This window comes from Exophiala spinifera (assembly GCF_000836115.1).
Source record: "Exophiala spinifera strain CBS 89968 unplaced genomic scaffold supercont1.7, whole genome shotgun sequence".
Classification (NCBI taxonomy): Eukaryota; Fungi; Ascomycota; class Eurotiomycetes; order Chaetothyriales; family Herpotrichiellaceae; genus Exophiala; species Exophiala spinifera.
In genome coordinates, this window is record NW_015622519.1 from 23,301 (window position 1) to 41,580 (window position 18,280).

The following is an 18,280-nucleotide window of genomic DNA, read 5'->3' on the forward strand; positions in this document are numbered from 1 at the left end:
GTGTCTCTCACACTCGTGAAGAGTCCAACTTATATAGCTGGGAATAGTCGCTACAACATTCCTGATACTGTCGCTCGTCGACGTCGACGAAGTCTCCACCCTAAGGCTGTTCTGGTCACGACATCTTCAACGGTCGGTTTCGAAACCGGCACTCTGCGTAACCGTGATCCTGAGCTGATAAGTTTCTCAGCGACTAGTCGTACTTCACGACTCCAGAATGGGAGTTTGGAGAACGAGAGGACTTTTTGGCACGAGCCTGTTGAGTCAGGCGTGAAAGGTACAGTACTTGGACTGATTGTTTGTGATGTAGACGAAGAGAACGACCTGGTCAATACTATAAATACACCGTAGAGTGGGTCTTCTCAAGGGCCAAGACCTCGTCCCTGGGCGCTCGGACCAAGTTCCGAGCTGTCGTTCCAGGATACGCTCGGACGGGAGGCTTCGGGGAGGAGGGGGGTTTGTTTGTGCTCTGAGGCTGGCTGGACCAGAATACGGTATCTTTTGGTGTGAGAGTCAAGTCGCTTCCTGAAAGGGCAGTGTGTCCCGCTCACTGTCCGCCTAGCTGGCGGGTTGGCAAAATCTCGTCCAGAGCAACTAAATTTGGAGCAGGTCTCGTTTCCAGGTCCGAGACCTTTCATGACATTCCCAAATATACGTGCATGCCACCCGCTTCGGACAAAGATTGGGTTACGTCCGCCGTGCCGGTTTCTGGTTTCAACTCAATCTCGAGCTGATCACGCTAGGCGCAAAATGTGGTACGAAGTACTGGAAATTCGCGACGTCAGCGCAGTTCACAGAATTCTTTTCTCAAGCAAGAAAAATGCGATTCCGGGACAACACCCAGCACAGAGGAGTTACTCCTGGTCGCCATGATGAGCATGAGATGCCCGAAATTAGACTCCGTTGTCGAAAAGGGGGTGCTACCGACATTGCGAACACTGAGAAACGGCAGTAAGATGGCATTGACGCACGGATGGGAGGCTACATAAAGAGTCACAGTGTCTCCCATTGATGTCGAAAGTCAAGCATTCACTCCCACATTCTACTCGTTGACGAGCTACAGTTCTACACAGACCTTTCAACCCAGAAGTCCCCTTGATCATAAGCCTTCTTTGCGATCAGAAAGATGGCCGCACCCACTGACAACACTCAAGGCCTGGTCACAGGTGTTTCCCAAGCGCCGAAATCTCGCCATCGACATGGTCTGCCCACTCCCGAAGGCACGCTTGCACCAGAAGATGCAAGGATTACGGCCGATAAGGAACGGATGGCGCGAGAGGCAAGGCAGCAAGGTGCCATGCCCTCTATTATCGAGGTTGCAGATCGGGAAGAAGCCCAGTCCAAACCCGCATTCGACATCGGAGCGCAGGACGACCGGCAGTCTCAAGGCGGTGGCGACAGCGGTAGTGAGAGTGACGAGAGCGATGATGGAAGGCCGTCCTTAGCGACGGACGCACAGGCTGAAGCGGTCCATTCCGTTCTTGCTTGCTCTCGCAGAGATTATCGCAAGATATTGAAACTAGAAGCGGTGGCGGAAGATGATCGACAAGAAAAAGAGAATATCGTGAATTCGTTCACCCGCTTAGGATGTCTGACCCACCCGGACTTCAACCCAACAAAAGGGGCTGACGAGGCTTTCAAAAGTAAGTGTTGTATATGGTTATAAGCCCAAGGGACTCGCCGACTAATCCGTCCGTCTCAGGAGTTCTCAAGGCAGCCAAGAAGCTAGGCATCGACCAAGAAGAGATCAATGAGGTGAAATTCTGGGACGGCGATGAATTGGCGGAGCGAGAGTTGACCGCCGACGGTAGATGGGTGGATAAAGGCGACTCAATGCAAGGTGTTGAAGATTCGTCTCCTCTAGGACCAACAGAGGTCCATCAACAAATTTGGGGTGGCGTCAAGCCTGTCCTGGGTCGACTGATGAACAACCCTCATGATGAGGAAGCTGTTGCAACATTGAAGGAAGCAAACACTAAGATCGTGGAAGAGAACATCGCCAACAAGGTCCCAGAGGCCATGCTTAACAGCTATACCATTGCGATCGACACCTTCAAGGCAATTTTCGCCGAGGCGGCGCCCATTCTGGCCCGACTACGGGAGAATCTCGCTGACAGTGAGGCTCGGGCAAAATTCGAAGCCCTTAATGATCGTTTAAGAGCTTTTAATCGGCTGCACCAGTATCCTGAGGGGTGGATCATGGATCCTCCGGCCGCAAATGCCTCGAAGCCGGCCATTGAAGGAACTGGGCTACAGAGGGCGTCGGTCACTGCCGTTACAACGTCTTCGTCATCCAGCGACATCGTTTCTACATCGACAACGTCTTCCTCGGCTCAAGACGGCCCCATAACCTTTCGACGATCGACCCGTAAAGAAGGATATGTCAAGGAACACGGGGTGGAAAAAAAGATTGAAGGCGCTCAGAAAGTTGGTGCTGGTCATCAGCTGTTGATTAGTCGTCCCGGAAACCACAACCTTAAAATTTACGAATTGGTCGCGGCGTCCACATTCGGTAAAGGGTTTGGTGCGGCGTACCTCAATCAACCCGATGCCAAATTGATCGGCAAGGGTAAGAAAGAGGACCTCAAGGATATGAAAATCAAGGATATGGTGATCGCCGGCGTCGCTAGCACTCGAAGAGACCCTTCCAGAGCCTCCAACGGTGGAAGGGTTCGAGAACCCAATACCATCGTCCTCGTCGGTTTCGGCGAGCAGCCCGGCCAGTTCACCTGGTACGATCGGTCCGTTTTAGGTGCCTAATTTGGTCCGAACCGCGTTGATGAGGACATCCGTGACTTCAAGCTGGATGCTGGACAAGAAGAGCCCGTTGCTCCCATGATACGAGGCTCGCACCCACCTCATAATTTGCACAGGGGAAATGGAAAGGGACCGGAGCCATCTACATCAACCGGGGCATCCTTTGAGAGTCACGCTGGAACTGCGAATGACGAAGTGACAAGCCTCATGGCCAAGTTTCAAGAATTGGCATCGCGATTTGAAGAGATGTCGCGCCGATCGCACCGCCATTGAATGGAGCAATGATTGATTCGTCAAAGGCAACGCTTTGATTTCCTGTGCTGGAATGGCTGGTGAGGATCTTGCTGAGGTGATATCGTTTCAAGTTAGGAGGTTGTTTCATTCGGCGCAAAGGGTTCTCATTTTGGGCTTGCTTCACAGTGTTCACATCTGCCAGCTGGTCTGGGGATGGCTCAAATTTTGGGGTTGGGAATTGTTATATATCTGCGGTCGTTTGAGTAGTTTGCACTTCCTTTCCGCATACATAGAAAACATGCTTCTCTTACAAGACATCAATTTCACTGATTCTCTTCATGGGCGTAGCTCGTGATGTGCACGGCAAAGCTGGATCATGTCGAGAAGCCCGTCAACGTTCTACTGCGATGATCTTGGGGACCGAATCCCATCGATGATGTTGAGCAACCGGATTTATAACATCATTGCAGAATGTGTATAGCAGTGGCTGTCGGAATCTCGGTAACCCAGTGTCGACTCCCAGTGCAGGTGCTGTGCATACAGTGCATTAAGAGCAATGACAACTGCGGCCGAACAAGCATGACTTTGACCAGTAAGCATTCTGTCGTGCGATATAGTGGCTACTAGCCCATCAAGTAAACAGACTGGCCTAACCAGTCATAGCAATAGGTTAGCTATCGTGAGGCATTCTGCCGTGCGATATTTGGTGGCGAGGCAGCAAGGTTAGATATTACTCTGGCAAGGTAATGTGAAATGTAGATAAGGAAGGTTAGACGAGATCTCAACTGCGCCCGTTGTACACTGTTTCCCGCCTTTCAAACTCACGAACATGCGGATTCTGCCAAAGAATGGCTCCCACTGCGTTTATACCTCTCTCGCATGTGTTCTCTGTCGGAAAAGGGTCCGTCACTGCATGGAAGCAGGTCTCGGCATGCGAACAAGTCGGATGTACTCTCAAGAGGCTGCTGTCACAAGCACTGTCGTGGTTGGCTAAGAGGACCAGCGAACTGTCCTACTGGCTTTGACAGGCATGCGGCGTATCTACTTGAAATCGTCCTGGGAGCTCTGAAAATTATGGCCATTTGAGTGGGCGCAGTTCTCATAACCTCTTTGATTCTCTTAATCGCCACCAGGACCGTTCTCTGGATCGCCAGAGCACGCAGAAAACGAAGAAGAGAGCCTCCTTGGGGCACACCCGCGCCACGAGGACTTCCTAGTGAAACACCGCATCTGCACGCATTTTCGGCGGCGTCATTTAACTCGGGCGGTTTCGGAAGCTTCAGGACATCGTCCTCATCGAATTACGGCACTTGCTTCGAGTCTACCAACTGGACTCTTCCACCGCAAGGCACCAACACCTACCAGCAATTCACTACTCCCACGAAAGCGTCCTCTTTGACTTTTCAGAAGTGGTATCATCACACGCAAATGTGTCTAGCAGATAAATCCGGACTACAAGAATTCCCATACCCCCCTGTTGCTTCATGTAAACAATGTGAAGGCCAACAAAGTGAAGGCCAGCCTTGTCACCACGCAATTACTGAATTTTTCCGACAATCACCCAAGTATTCTCGCAAATGGCTTCGAAGAGAACGAATGCGCTGGCATCCCGACAAATTTGGTCAGTGCTCCGATATGATACGGACGTCGGCGGAGGATATGTTCAAGATCGTACAAGAACTATACGCATATCATCCTCCAACTTCAGATCAAACCTGAGAGAAAGGGAGCGGGCTGCTGTTGAGAAACTCATATATCTCCCTCGAAAGAAGGAAGATGAATTTTACAGTACATCGATCCGGTAACGCTTCTGTTTGTTTTGGTCGCCATTCCGATTCTATTCTGGTGCCTACAAATGTACATTGTGTGGGACTGTCACTGTCTGGCGGCCCCAAGTCAGCCAAGATTCACAACCATCATAACCTGCTCATAGATCTTCTCCCTAGCTCCGAAAGTCTGAGCTAACCGAGCGCTACGTCGGCAACCCCAACGCTGATGGGTTTTTAACGATGCTTCAAGCCGATCTTTATCCTCGATGTCACTTCCAGGGGTCCAGAAAGCTTTGAACCTTGCTCGATAGAGGATCACCGAAGAGTCCTCACGCTTGTCGGTGATGCTATGTATCTGGGAATAGATACTGCTGCAGCATTCTGCTTGACATCGACGCGCATACGGATCCAAATCTGCCGGATCGATCCTATACTTCTGAAGTAAATTTTCCGACCTCGCCTCAGCAGCTAACATCTTCAAATCTTTCGAAGATATCCATCGGTCAGGAGTTGTAAGTAGATACTCGAATTCGCCATGTATGTAACAATATCTCTGCTCATAGGCTGCATCATAGTCCCAGAGTCCGTCGGGAGGAAGGCCGATATCTTCCGGAATACCCCTGAAAGACACCCTGGCATAACCGTCGCCGGATCGAGAAGAGAGTCATTTTCAGTGGTCAATATCGCATCCTCGAACGACGTCACATGGGCAAGCGGACGGACCGCCGCCGACGGCAGGCTTCCCAAATTAGGAGCAGGGAGACTCGGCTTGCCGTTGGACATGGGTGAGACATGAATGTCGCCGTCGTCTTCTTTTGGTCAGTCATTGTTCAGTGGCGCGAGGAAGAAGAAATACACACCTGCCCCAACACTGGGGCTGAGCCGCTCCGGAAAGATGTCTCCAGCACTTGACTCTGGGAAGGTGGAGACAAAAATTTCTTTGAGCCCATCGGAGGGATCTGGGTTACGCTTGCTGATCGAACGCCGCGGAATTGTCGACGGGCGGTGGAAGGACCTGCGGCCAGGACGAGACCATGGATTAACTGGCGTGACGGTAACGCGTCTCGAGCGAAGAACCCGTGCACTGTTCATCTGAGCATGTCGAGTAATGGCCATGATGAGCGGCACAGGTGGCAAAGTGGCAGGCAGTGTTTTACGAGGAGAAGAAAGAACCGAAGGTAGAACCGAAGTTTCTAGGGAAGAACGAGCAGAAGAGCCGATCAGGGGGAGACGCCTGGATTTATACCCGTCGACACTCTGCCAAGGGCTTCGCCTCCTGCTCCTCTTCAGCAGGGTTGAGGAGTGTGGGTAACATCCTGCAACGTTTGCATCCTGCACCGGTTAGGTCGAGAACCGAACCGCCGTGCTAATGCTATAGGCTTGACAGGGTAAAAATTGACGGCCACTCAGGTTCGATGGGTGGGTGGTGTGATAGCCCTGAAAGTGCTCTATTGGCCTCCTGAATTGAAGAGCGTCTTTATGATCCTCTCGCCTCGGAATGGCAAGAGAGAACTCAAGCATGTCTGGCTGGCGACCGCCACGTTCCACGCATGCACCCTGGTCACAATCCAATCTGATGACCTGACCCGACAGCTTCAGCTGGCTAAGAGACAAAGCCCCAAACTATCTCTTTGTAAAGGACTATTGTTCGGCTGTGGTCTTTTCAAATTCGACAATACGACCTGTTCTCTTCATTTCTGCCAGTTGATAAGGATGACTCAGGCCGTGCAGAGGCTGTAGATTCAGTCGAGTATATGGCTCCTTGGTAGCGGATGCTGCTGACAGCAGCACTCGTCATGAGGGATGCAGGGCCACCGATCCGCCAGGCACGAAGAGAATTAGGAGTCTACTAACCAGGTGAACCTAGCGGACAGGTAACTGGGGGCGACCGAGCTTGCGTGGCAGCTGTGAAACCAACTAGCTCCTAAGGTATAAAGGGACGGTCTCCCCACGGCCCTGATCTTCGCCCTCTTTCTTCTTTACCAATCCCTATCATTTCACCAGTGTCTTCGGACACGACCAAAATGCAACCAACCCTCAACCTCGATCATTTTCTCACTGACGATGACTGTGACATTGGGGACGAATACGCATCGGTTGTGGACGCTGCTCTTGATATGAGACGCAAATTCTCTTCGGTATTGAGGCAGGCGCGGCAGTTGAAGACGACATTGCAAGCCAAACAAGCTGATCTCGAACATGAACGACAGCGACTGGAGCTTCGAACAATTGCCGAGACTAGTCGAAACAAGCTCAGGCAACAAAGCCGCAGACTGCGACAGTGTAAAGATGACAATCGATCGTTACGCCTCCAGAATCAAGAGCTGGCCAGTCGTCTGGAAGTTGCGCGAAAGGAATTGGAGAAGGTCGATCATCTTCGGTGCACACTCTGTACGGTGGCATTCAAGGATGCCATGCTTCCCTGTGGTCATACAGCCTGTAGGGTATGCTTGGATTTGTGGATAGGCCAAGGCAACGACTGTCCGTGGTGCCGGCGAAGCTTTGAAGTAGGTGATATCCGAGATCTCTACCTTGCGGATCCTAGTGCGACTGCGGATGCCCTCGAGGAGGATGGTGATGTGACAGATGTTATCTCACTGGCTAGCGATAGTGAGTAGAAGGCCCTCATCCTCGAGAGCCACAATACAGTGTCAAACCCAGGAGGGTAGCAGACGAAGGTGATAGGAAGTCAACGGATGTTTCCCTTATCACTCTGGCAATGAAGCACGGCACTACACTGGAATCGAGACAATAAGGCCTTTAATATATCGGTGATAGCCTCAAGGTGGTAGGTAGCAGGAATGTTTGACTGTGCGCGATAATACACAGGGAGAATTTGCGGAGAGAGGGAGTCCATTGGTCGCAAACAAAGTCGATATCGCGCTTTTTAGATCCTGTCCCAAATCAAAAGGACGACGAGACCAAAGGGTATATATTCGGGCTCCTCGGTAAGTGACGGGGTCCATCCTATCCGATCCTGCTATAAGACACCTGCTTCTTCTCGTCTCTGGCTGGGGTTTGTTATAAAAGCATCTGGCACCCTCACGATCACCATCAGGCAAGTCGGGTTCTCGGACAGAGAAGAGCCCCTGGAAGGGCTCAACTCCGCCCGTGCGACCTTGCGATTGGGGCAGATTGCAGGCCTTCGAGCGCGCGGCATCGCATATCATGCTGGGCTACCATGGTTGGCTGTCAACGGTACCAGTCCAGGGGGACAAGCTCTTTGCTGAAAGGCATAACGGGCACTCCTTTTTCGAGGGAAGACGGCTTGTGTAATAGAGCGTCACACCACTCGCCCACTTGCATCGATCTACTCTGCCGAGACAATGGCAGGACTCTCGGATGAAGAATTAGCCAGGATCGCGGGTGAGACGCCTCAAAGGTTGGCGAAGAGAAAACAACTGGAAGATTTGCAACCGAACTTGGAGTCGAGTCGAGTCTCGTGGATCTTCGCCGCATGTCTACGATTCCCTGATTATGGAATAGGACTGTTGGGTTTGCTCAGCCAGCTGGGGGAGTGTGAAAGTACTGGATCTCGTCCTTTTGTCTCCGTTCAAAGGCCCTAAGACAACGATTGACCTACAGAACTGTCCCGTAACCCGGGCCCTGACAGGATTGAAGGAGAAAAATTCTACTTGCCGAGCAGTCCGCCTTGGTTGTGTGCTGAACTGTTGTATTCAACAACCCTCAGGAGCAAGGTTTGCTACTCTCAATCTCCCAGTAAAGTGCCACCAGCGCCAATGCGAAGCATCCAATCGTCCATGCCACACTCCATTCTCCAAAAATGAACTTGGCCAAAATCACCATTAATACAACCAACACTGCAGCCAGTGCGAAGGCCCCAGGTTGCGATGTTAAATAATCGTCCAACCAGAGCGCCTCAAAATCGAGTTCACCTAGACGAGGGCAGTGCCATTCATCAAGTTTGGATAGTATGTCTCTATAGGCCCCGGTCAGTCTCTTTGCATCGTATCAGGTACCCGCTTACTTATGACTCTTTATCAGATTCCTGTCCTCAAATAAATAATTTCCCCTGGCAAGGTTTGGATCGGAAAACACAAACGGTAAAAATCTCAGCATGTTATGACCCGGAGGTGCCTCCGTGCAGAGAACATCTCGCGCTCGGGGCACGCGATCAACTCCTCTTGCCTGTTAACACAGTAGAAGCTGCAATCAGTGGTGTCTATGGACGAATCGTACTTGCAGGCGGGCTCTTGGGGCTGATAGTCGGCAATTGTAGTCTCATGGTGCAGCTTCTCTTTGCTCAACTCTGCCGAAGAATGCGTTCCGATGAAACGGCCTGCAGATCTTGCACAGTACTTTCTGGGACAAGAGGGTCCCGCGATTGAAATCTATCAAAGTCAGCCTGTGGCAGTTTAACATATCACTGGGAGTGTTTCCGTATACCCGTACGAATTGAATTTGTCGAACGTTTAGGAAAGGGATATATCGTCTCCACTTTCCACGATTTCTGTACCATTCTTGACGAATCAACTTCCAGATAGTAACATCGTCAGCAGAGTTGGGGATCCTAACGGCCACTATCTCGCAGCGGCTGCTTGGCCCCCAGCAAAGGAAGATATGAGAACTATCAGCGTTGGACTCGCTCACGACTGGAGCAATTAGAGTCATCAGCTCTTTTTTGCGATTTGAATGCCGTGTTTGTAGGCTGCACTCTGTTCGAATGCGACGTGTCCCCACATGAGGCTCTGCCTGAGGCATTCGGCCTCCGTCTGTTGTGCTTAGAGCAGTTGACTGTCTGAAAAATGCCGGATCACCTGCTGCTGGAACCACTTTCGCACGGTAGCGATGATCTTGCCTCAGGCGCCTAGCAGGTAGATCTGTGATAAAATGTGGTAAAATGGGAGTTGGGTTAGGCCGGGGCAAGACGATCCCAAGGAGTCTTATTTTGTCAGTTATGTTTCGTGCTTCGTATAGCGTCCGGCATAAACGACCCTGACGAGGCTCTCCTGGGGTGCATTCGACAAGAGGATCGGGGTTCGCAGAATGCGACGTGCTGCCGTGGTTCGATAGTCGCAGAAATGCTTTTGTTGGCGTTTGAGGGTCGCAACACTTTCTGATTTCTAGTGTACTCATCACCGTAACAATACCCCGGCAATATTGTAATGGTAGCGGAGGCGCTGCTCTCTATATTATATGCAGTACCCGTAAGCGATGTTCTAACCGGTGAGTTGCTGTAAGCGACTAACTGGCCGCGTATGCCTTGGGGAATTGTCCTCGGTCCAGTGAGAAGTCAGTATTGGTGCCGCAAGCTCTGGTTAGCTCCACGCTCATGGTAAAAGTGTGCTTCTTGCTGCATCTATCTGGGCTATTTATGTACACGTTTAACCTTAGGGGCCATAGTCCCCTCTCCGCGCCTGCTCTGTGCTCTACAGCATATGTCGATATTCCATGTCTTCAGGCAGTAAGGCTGACTTCTCCGTAAAGAGCCTCTCGGCGCCGATGTTTCCGAGGCTCCGTCCAACGCGTGAGGTTGACTGCAAGGCTCATCCAGGGTGTTGCGGCCAGTGTTACGAAGCGTGTGTCCTCAGAGGTCAAAGCTCCTGGCGCAAGAATGTGCACCTTGAAAAAAGTTGTGCCAGGTGCGAATACTGGCAATCACGCAATGGCAAAGGTAGGGAGTAAATCAAAGATCCATCGTTCAGCGAAGTGACTTCTTTCGGCCTCTTCCATTCTGTTGCTTCGGGTTTGATACTACTTTCTTTCCCTCGCGACGCTTGCGTTTCCTTTCGGCAACTTTGGTTCTGCGATGGTCTTCTGGAATTTTGACGCGAAGCGTAATCTTGGGCGGACCCACTCGCAGTCGTATCCGAGTGGTCCTGCCGGCAGGAAGACCAACCTCTGTGGCGCAAGGGGCCGTGTCGAGAGACGTAGCTGAAACAGCGGACAGTCTCTCTAAGCCTGCGGGTGGGATCGACTCACAAGACGAATCACGCGCATTTCCGGTAAGGGTCGCTCCACTCCACTCGCTGACGCTATCGCCTGATGGCAGGGTCGGTGAAGGTGAAGGAGAGCGAAGGTATTGGTCGAATAGAGTATCCTCAATATAGTCATCGTCGACTTTCTCTGCCTCAGACGAGTGGTTCTGCTCGCACTTAGAAGGATAGTGATATGGAGACGGACCACGGCCAAGATCCGTGTAGAAGTCTCCAGCTTCGAGGAGGGCGAGTGCAGAACTATCCGACTGATCCGAGGTTGTCTCAGAATCACTGTTGGATGAGCAAGACGAATCATCGTCGAGCATGACGACCTGAGGGCATACGGTCGTAGTCGAAGAACTGTGCCGCCTCCGTTTTGGGAGGCGGCGAAGATGATTCTGTAGAGCCTCGTTCATAGACTCAGCTGACGCTGGTGGTTGCCAAGCCAGGCCTCCATAGTCATCCTTCGACGATCGCTTCCGACAAACTGGTCCTAGATTCTGTTCATTGTTATTGAACCCTGCCTCGTCGGCGGGGGTGGATTGAGGCCTGGACTTTGTCAATGCGGCAGGGCGCGACCGGCTGAAGTTGTGTACATCCATAAGATGGAATTGGAACGTGCCGGGGTCTTTGTGGAGGGTATTGTCGCATAGTGGATGGAGACACTTGAGCGGCCACTGAGAGCCGTCAAGGTGCTCGACCTGGACGTGAATCCACAACTTGTGGTCTCGCGACCATGGTTTGAGTCGTTCGTGAGGAGGCAACGATGCATCTCCGATACAGAAAGGACAGTAGCCCGCGAAGACCATTGTATGATAGTGGATGACGGAGCCACAACGCTTAGTGGTCAAGGCGTCCAGATGTGCTCGGCAGTGCGGCTCCCATTTCCCTCCGACGACCCAATCGAAACACCAATAACAATAATGGATGTCTTTTGTGAGTCGCCCCAGACTGCTTGCCATCTCCCGACGGACACAGTTTTGAATGTGCTGATTGCGTTGAGACTTCGGCAGACTGGTAAATGTCAGCTCCGATCAGGCAAAGGAGATTGAGGCCTTACCCATGCATGCGACATTGGCAATTTTCGACGGGACAGGCATCGTTACTAGGACGCGACCCCGGAAGATAGAAGACATCTGAACTCCGGAGGCAGAGTGTATGGAGATCGTCCAGGGCAGCCCACATCTCGTCTGACGTCAAGAGGCGAGTCGTTGTCATTTTGTCAGCAAGTCGGCCCCGTTCGGGGAATAATTTGTAGATACTTTGCGCGAGCTCCGTCTTGGAATTGTCTTGAGCCGTCTCTTTCCCTCGTGTCAAGATCTTCCAATCTCGGCGCTGCTGGACCCAGGTCTCTTGATACAGGCGCAGTGCATCTCGCTTCAACTTCCTCGAGTAGGCGGTGAGTTGGCGTTGGGCGGTACTAAAGGCCTGGTTGTCGCCGTCCGATCCTCTGAGCCTCTGTACCTCGGCTTCTAGGCTGCAGAGATGTCCATCGTGTTTCAATTCTTCCTCGAGATGTGCAGGGAGCTCAGTGGGTAAACCGTCCTCGTGGAACTTTTCGATGCTCTGAAAATATTCGATATGGCGCTCGTCAGACTCTTCGTTTCGGAAAGCCGCTTGGCCGTCGACCGAGGAGCAGTTGGCCAAATAGCTTTGGCCAAAAACACGAAGGTCGGCTTGCGTCAAGTGCTGTGAGCGTTCGACGGCGGTATTTCGCCCTAACGTGCACAATTAGCGTGAAGGGCAGGGAACGTCAACCGCGTGGATATGGTGTAGGAGCTACAAGGTGTCTTCGGGAATGCTGAGTGAGCGGGAGACTTACGGTCAGCACCTTTTCCCAACATCCGCCTAATGGCGTGGATGGACAAGCTCCAGAAGTAGCCGGCGTTGACCAGTGTACTCTTGAAAATCGCGAGAAATGCGGTTTTCGGCATCGGCTCGGTGGTCACACCGCCAGTCCTCGTGCATTTGCGCAAGATTGGCTGGTCCAACGCTTCATCCTTGAATCGGAGAATCACTTCATCCTTGCCGGCCGGAATGACCTGCTGACGTACGTCGGCGAGAGTGTCGTACCCAAATAGGGCACCATCGGCGATTGCCAATTGGAGTAGGAGACCTGCGTCGTTGTAGAATAGCCTTCTGTGGTCCTTGGCCGCCGCTCCGAAGCTGGAACACATCAATGTCAACAAATGAAGGAACAGCGGAGCGGGAAGAGAGTTCTGGAAGGGCCAAAGGCACTTACGTCACGTTTTCAGGATCGCGGTTGTTTTTCACGTAGCGCTGATCGACCTTGTATACTAGTCTCCAGTCCCGACCGTCTTCTGTGCCATCGACACGTTGCAGAATCAGGTCGACATCCTTGGAAAGTTAGTTCCTGCTAGGCATGGTGGTGGAGACAGGTCTACCTTGTACCGCAGGCCTCCCTTGAAGAAAGCGTCGATTCGGGCCCCCGTCCAACAGTATAAATGTATCAGGAAGGTGGTCTGAACTCGGTACCGTTCATGGATGAAGATGAGGTCGTCGTAGGTCCACAGCGCGACGAAGACACGAGTGAGGTCGCGGACCGTAAAGTTATGTTTCGGTCGGTGCTTATTGACGACAATGCCTTCCAGTACCAGGGACCGCCGAATCCACTGAGAGAGGGTCAGCCAAATGAGTTGAAAATTGTAGACCCAAAGACGAGTAAGCGACAGTCGGACGTGACGTAGTAGACCTCACTCCTATCCTCTGCCTTGGTGTCGGACCCGGCAGTACGAGCGAAGCCTGCGAAGAACCACTCGGCGACGGTACATATGACGTCGGCGGTCGGTCTCGGCTTTGCCGCGCTTCTCTCCAGCTGCGGATGGCTTGTGGCAATGTAAAACCGGAGAAAGTCTTTCACAGTGACCAAGTCGGGTGCAGGGACTCCCTCGGCCAGACAACACGCGCGGACTGTGGCTTCGTCCGGAGGAGCCAGCCCTTGTCGGTCATAATCTTCTCGCAGGATTTTGTGACACCACCTGAAAATGGCGTGTCAGAATCATCTCATAGTGTGGAACGAAAACACAGAGAAAGAGAGACGGGAGGGAGGACACAGAACCGTTCTGGGCTTCTTGCAGAAGATACCGATGTAATGTTCGGTCCTGGTCCTTCTCCGTCTTAGAAACGTATTTCTCTGCATCACGGACCTTGTCTGTCTCGTCGTGTGCTCCTCTCTTGTAGCCGTTGGCTTCAGCACGAGCCCACAGCTCGTCCGTCGTGGCTTTCTGCCTGCCCATGGTGGCTTAAAAGGAGGAGAAGTTCGGCGTTCGTCGGTCGTGAAGCAACAGTGAACGGAGCCAGGAGGGACGGCCGCTGGAGGCTGCAGGAGTCGAAAGAGAACATTGTGGCCTGGACGCCCACAGGCGAGAGGGACGCCATTTTGTACCCAGAGTCGGCGGGTCGACGAGAGAGGAGGGATGCAGCAAGACCTCAGTCAAGACCCCTTCGTGGGGATCCAACAATGGAGTCCCCCTGGTTGTCGCCAATTATAGAACCCATCTTGGGACGGGACGTACGGTGCCAGGGGGGACTGCAGCAGGTATCAGAACGGCGCTGCGACGGTGCGTGCGAGCGTGAGTGGGAGGGTGAGAAGAAAGTGAGAAGAGGGTGAGTCGCGAGCACCTGGTCTTAAAAGCGGCACGGTCTGCGTGAGCGCGCCGAGAGCTCAGAGCAGTTCGACAATCGCTTGAGCTGCCAATCACGAAAGGGGACCAATGGAAATTCAAGCAAGTTTGTGACGGACTTTGGTCCTCGGATAGCCGCGTAGCCCGACGTGGACCTCTCTGATTAGCCTGCTGCTTATGCCAATAGAAAAAAGGAAGTTTCTCTTTTGCCTGTGCCTCCCAGTTAGAAGGAGAACGCAGCCACAGCTTTTATGAGATGCGCCTGGAAGAGCCAGGGTCGGTATATGATCTCGCCCGCTCCCAGGGGAAACCCTCTTGCATGTTCTCACTAGATAACCCGCACTCCATATCAAGATGGCGGATCCTTTGAGTATTACTGCCTCGTTGCTGGCTGTAGTCACAGCTGCCGTGCAGTCAACCCAATCGCTTTACGAAACCGTCACACGCTTCAAAGAGCGCGACAAAACTTTGCGAAGACTCCAAGATGAGCTTAGGGATCTCAACATTATTCTGGACTCATTGGCGCCAGTGGTCAATGCAGAGCAGTCACTGCTCACGCTTCTCCAAGGTCCTGTCGAACGATGCAGCCAAGTATGCAGCGAATTCGAGCAGTCGATGAAAGTTTTCGGCGGGAAATCAAAGATGGGCTTACGAGACTGGACGAAGATGGAATTCATGAGAGGAAGTATAAACGAATTTATAGACACTGTTGCAGGTTACAAGTCGACGATCACGGTCGCTCTAGGCGTCATCACCATGCTAGTAACATCTCCTCGTCTCCTCTGAATTTTTCTGACATAATTTCAGGACGCATACCTCCAAAATCTCCCGCCAGGTCCTCCAAGAATACAACGAGATGGTGCAGGATACTACATATAATCTCGAGCTTCATCTACGGCGAATTGACGAGAAGATAACGAGTTTGACCTTCGAGAATGCGACTACATCAGGCATCAGTATAGACTTGAAAGACGAAAGAGAAGTGACCAAGCAATGCCTGCGTATTTGTGAGGATGCAAAGTGTTACATTGAATCACTGTCCGAGCGAGAACCGGCTCTGATACCAGAGACGCCTCAAAATGCTGCTGAAGAAAATTCATTCGAGGCGCAATCGCGAACACGTAAAGCTCTGGAAGACAATCGAGACAGCTTCTCAAAGACTATCGACTATCTTCGGAAACGTCTGGATCTTCTAATCCAGGATGACGGCCCTGAAAAGGAACGGGAGAGATCCCAATTGCAGGCAGATATCACTATTTCAAAGCAATGCCTAGAAGTTTGCAAGATGGCGGATGAGATTTCACGGCAAAAGGTGTACAAAATTGGCGAAGTGATTGCCGAAGGTGACAGCGATCAAGTAGTGGTGACTACTTTAGCTGATTTATTCGACATCAAGAAAGCGCTGTCTAAGGATGGTTCGGCGCAGTTGGTTGGCTCAATGACGGCAGAGAATCTCCAATATCTCACCGAAAAGCGGTACAACAGTCGTTTCGGAGCCTCCCCCGGTCACCTCGACCCTGCTGGAGCAGGCTTTACCAAGTCGCCTAGATCCTTCGAGATTCAGAAGAGTAAGCCTGTTATTCCGCCTGAAACTGGAAATCACGAGCAGGGTCCTGGGCCGAAAACGAGGTCAGATAGGCCGTCACCGAACGAGATGAGAAAACGTCTCATGGACGGGACTTAGGACAAGGAGAAAAGCCCGACAACGAAACGGTGACGGAAGAACAGTATTTCTCCTTGCATCATCGTATACAGGTTTGCTCACAGAAGACTGCTACCAGTATCCACGGCGCTCACGGCTCAGTTGCAGATGATGGTCCGCTCATCGAATCAGCGGTTCCTTACATTGCGGGTTTCCCCATTCTCTGAAAGTCCATCAAGATCGAACGTTGAGACATTCTTTTGGGCCCTAATAAGTACAGTACCAGAGGCCAGCTGAAGAGTATATAGCTTGGGGCGTGGCCGCAGATGCGAGTAACAAGAAGGTTAGCCAGGCCGTCTGGCTGACCACGTGGATGAGCATAGAAAACACATGATTCAGAATCTAATTGCTCGACATCACCGGCAAGAGAGCTACCCTCCTATTGCTTCCACTTGAAGAAAATATCCAGCGCATTCAACTGCACAAGGCTTTTTGCTGCGCTCTCCAAGCTGGCCCAAAATCTACAGCAAAGAAAAAGCAGTATTATGTACGGTGCGAAGCCGGGAAAAAGGTCTCACTGGGGCTTGTGGAGGATTTGGGAAAGTCTCTAGCTACGCTGCAGACCCGTTATCAGATGCCATCTGATTTCCTGATCCCACGTCCCAACCACCTATGCCGTGGGAGTTCCTGAACTCGTGCCAGATCCTGGTCAGCAGTTCATGTGAGTTGCTATCTGTGTAATCGTCCAATTTCAAGATCGAAACGGGCCCTACCATATTGCGCTCGTAAAGGATCTTGATCGAGCTGGCGGTCGCCGTTGCAATCAAGTAGTTCCTTGCACGCCTCTTCAATGTCCAGCCCGAAAGGCCGATCACGGGCTTTTCCACGTTCCAGTCGTTGTACATGATCGCATCCATGGACTCAAGCCCACTCTCCTCCATAAGCAAGCCCATCCACGGGTCCACCGCCGCCGACAGCGCAAATGCGTCTCTAATCTCCACCATAGTACCGTTGTGAATCAGCTCCACGAACTCATCCAAGTTCTGGTACATAAACCTCATCTTACACAATTTATCATCCTGGATAACACACAAAGGGATGAGCCACGACTTGTCCTCCGGGAGACGCTCAATCGTCGGTGGTGGTATATGGGTGATCAAGTCCCTGAACTCGATGTTGCTTAGCCCCAACTCGCTGCATCTCTGCCAGGCACTCCTCATTTCCTTGACGGGACAACGAGGAATGCTCTGTAAACATAGGGTCCCAAAGATAGATAGCCTCCTGCTCTTTCCTAAGGAGGCCACTTTTGTGTATTATCGACGTTCCGTAGCATCCAGTGGAGCTTGTAAAGTAGACAACCGTGTAGGGATGAAGGGTTGGAGACTCAATAACAGTAGTGTTCGTCTCTTGGAAGATATCTTCGTTCTATCCTCTAGACGGCGACACCTCTAAGGTTAAGAAAGCGCGGTCGTCGTCGTCGGTCGGCGCGCTGTTAGTCCCCAGATAGAATGTCGAAGCTAAGAAGACCGTTTGAAAGAGATTTTAAAAGGGTTGGTAGTACCGAGACGTTGAGCCGAGAGCATATTTTCGAGTAATGTCTCAGCGGGAGCCATCCTTAATAGCCAAACACAGATTTCCGACATACATCTGCCTGACTGTCCAAGGGGGGTTTAAGCACAAAGGAAAGTGAATCTGGGCTTTCATTGCCAATGCTCCCACGATTCTGTCTGGACCGCCGGCGGAAGGTTATTGCCACAGCTACAGCATTTTCGAGACTTTAAAGTTGGATAGCCGGTGCCAGCAAAACCCAGTTAGCAAAGCGATTGAATAAGAGTCTTGAACCCATGGAGCGAGTCAGTGATTATACGCGTCATGCCAATCTGAGTTCAGCCAATCTCATCTGGCGAACCAGGAGCAGCACCCTTCAGAAGAAAAGCGCGGGAGGGTAAGCATTTTCAAAGCATAGTGTCGACGATGTCCGACTAGCTCGTAGAACAACAAGACAAAACGTCATGACTGCGATCAGTTCCCTGATGCTCTCAGTGGCCGCCGAAAAGATGGTCCTGTGCCTCTTGTGTCTGGGGACAAATTGTAGAGACAGGGCTGAGGACAGGTCGTGTCCTGGGGAAGGTGCTGCCGAGAGTGCCTATTCAAGCGCCTCAGTGAAAGAATTCTATTTAACGAGGGTAGAATGACTTTGGGAACCCAACCGGGACTTTTAGGCATTTGACGGGAAGTGCAGTTACGGGAACGCGTAGAGCACAAAAGGCAATTTGCGCTAGTGTCTCTGTAGTT

General features: G+C 51.8%; 6 protein-coding genes across 6 annotated transcripts; 3 read left to right on the forward strand and 3 right to left on the reverse strand.

The window, feature by feature from the left end:
• Positions 1-1,126: 1,126 nt before the first annotated feature.
• On the forward strand, positions 1,127-2,760 carry PV08_09009 (uncharacterized protein; the record flags this gene model as incomplete). Its single annotated transcript, XM_016383330.1, has 2 exons — positions 1,127-1,643; positions 1,703-2,760. 2 exons carry the CDS (start codon positions 1,127-1,129, stop codon positions 2,758-2,760), a joined length of 1,575 nt encoding a protein of 524 aa, XP_016231953.1.
• A 2,477-nt stretch (positions 2,761-5,237) lies between these two features.
• PV08_09010 (uncharacterized protein) lies at positions 5,238-5,876 on the reverse strand (the record flags this gene model as incomplete). Its single annotated transcript, XM_016383331.1, has 2 exons — positions 5,238-5,569; positions 5,621-5,876. 2 exons carry the CDS (start codon positions 5,874-5,876, stop codon positions 5,238-5,240), a joined length of 588 nt encoding a protein of 195 aa, XP_016231954.1.
• A 908-nt stretch (positions 5,877-6,784) lies between these two features.
• On the forward strand, positions 6,785-7,378 carry PV08_09011 (uncharacterized protein; the record flags this gene model as incomplete). The annotated part of the gene is made up of 1 exon (XM_016383332.1): positions 6,785-7,378. One exon carries the CDS (start codon positions 6,785-6,787, stop codon positions 7,376-7,378), a length of 594 nt encoding a protein of 197 aa, XP_016231955.1.
• Positions 7,379-10,422: 3,044 nt separating this feature from the next.
• On the reverse strand, positions 10,423-13,956 carry PV08_09012 (uncharacterized protein; the record flags this gene model as incomplete). Its single annotated transcript, XM_016383333.1, has 7 exons — positions 10,423-11,713; positions 11,760-12,417; positions 12,522-12,865; positions 12,942-13,057; positions 13,105-13,332; positions 13,404-13,698; positions 13,805-13,956. The coding sequence occupies 7 exons, from the start codon at positions 13,954-13,956 to the stop codon at positions 10,423-10,425; spliced, it is 3,084 nt and encodes a 1,027-aa protein (XP_016231956.1).
• Positions 13,957-14,697: 741 nt separating this feature from the next.
• Positions 14,698-16,027, forward strand: PV08_09013 (uncharacterized protein; the record flags this gene model as incomplete). The annotated part of the gene is made up of 2 exons (XM_016383334.1): positions 14,698-15,105; positions 15,179-16,027. 2 exons carry the CDS (start codon positions 14,698-14,700, stop codon positions 16,025-16,027), a joined length of 1,257 nt encoding a protein of 418 aa, XP_016231957.1.
• A 569-nt stretch (positions 16,028-16,596) lies between these two features.
• On the reverse strand, positions 16,597-17,205 carry PV08_09014 (uncharacterized protein; the record flags this gene model as incomplete). The annotated part of the gene is made up of 1 exon (XM_016383335.1): positions 16,597-17,205. One exon carries the CDS (start codon positions 17,203-17,205, stop codon positions 16,597-16,599), a length of 609 nt encoding a protein of 202 aa, XP_016231958.1.
• Positions 17,206-18,280: the final 1,075 nt, after the last annotated feature.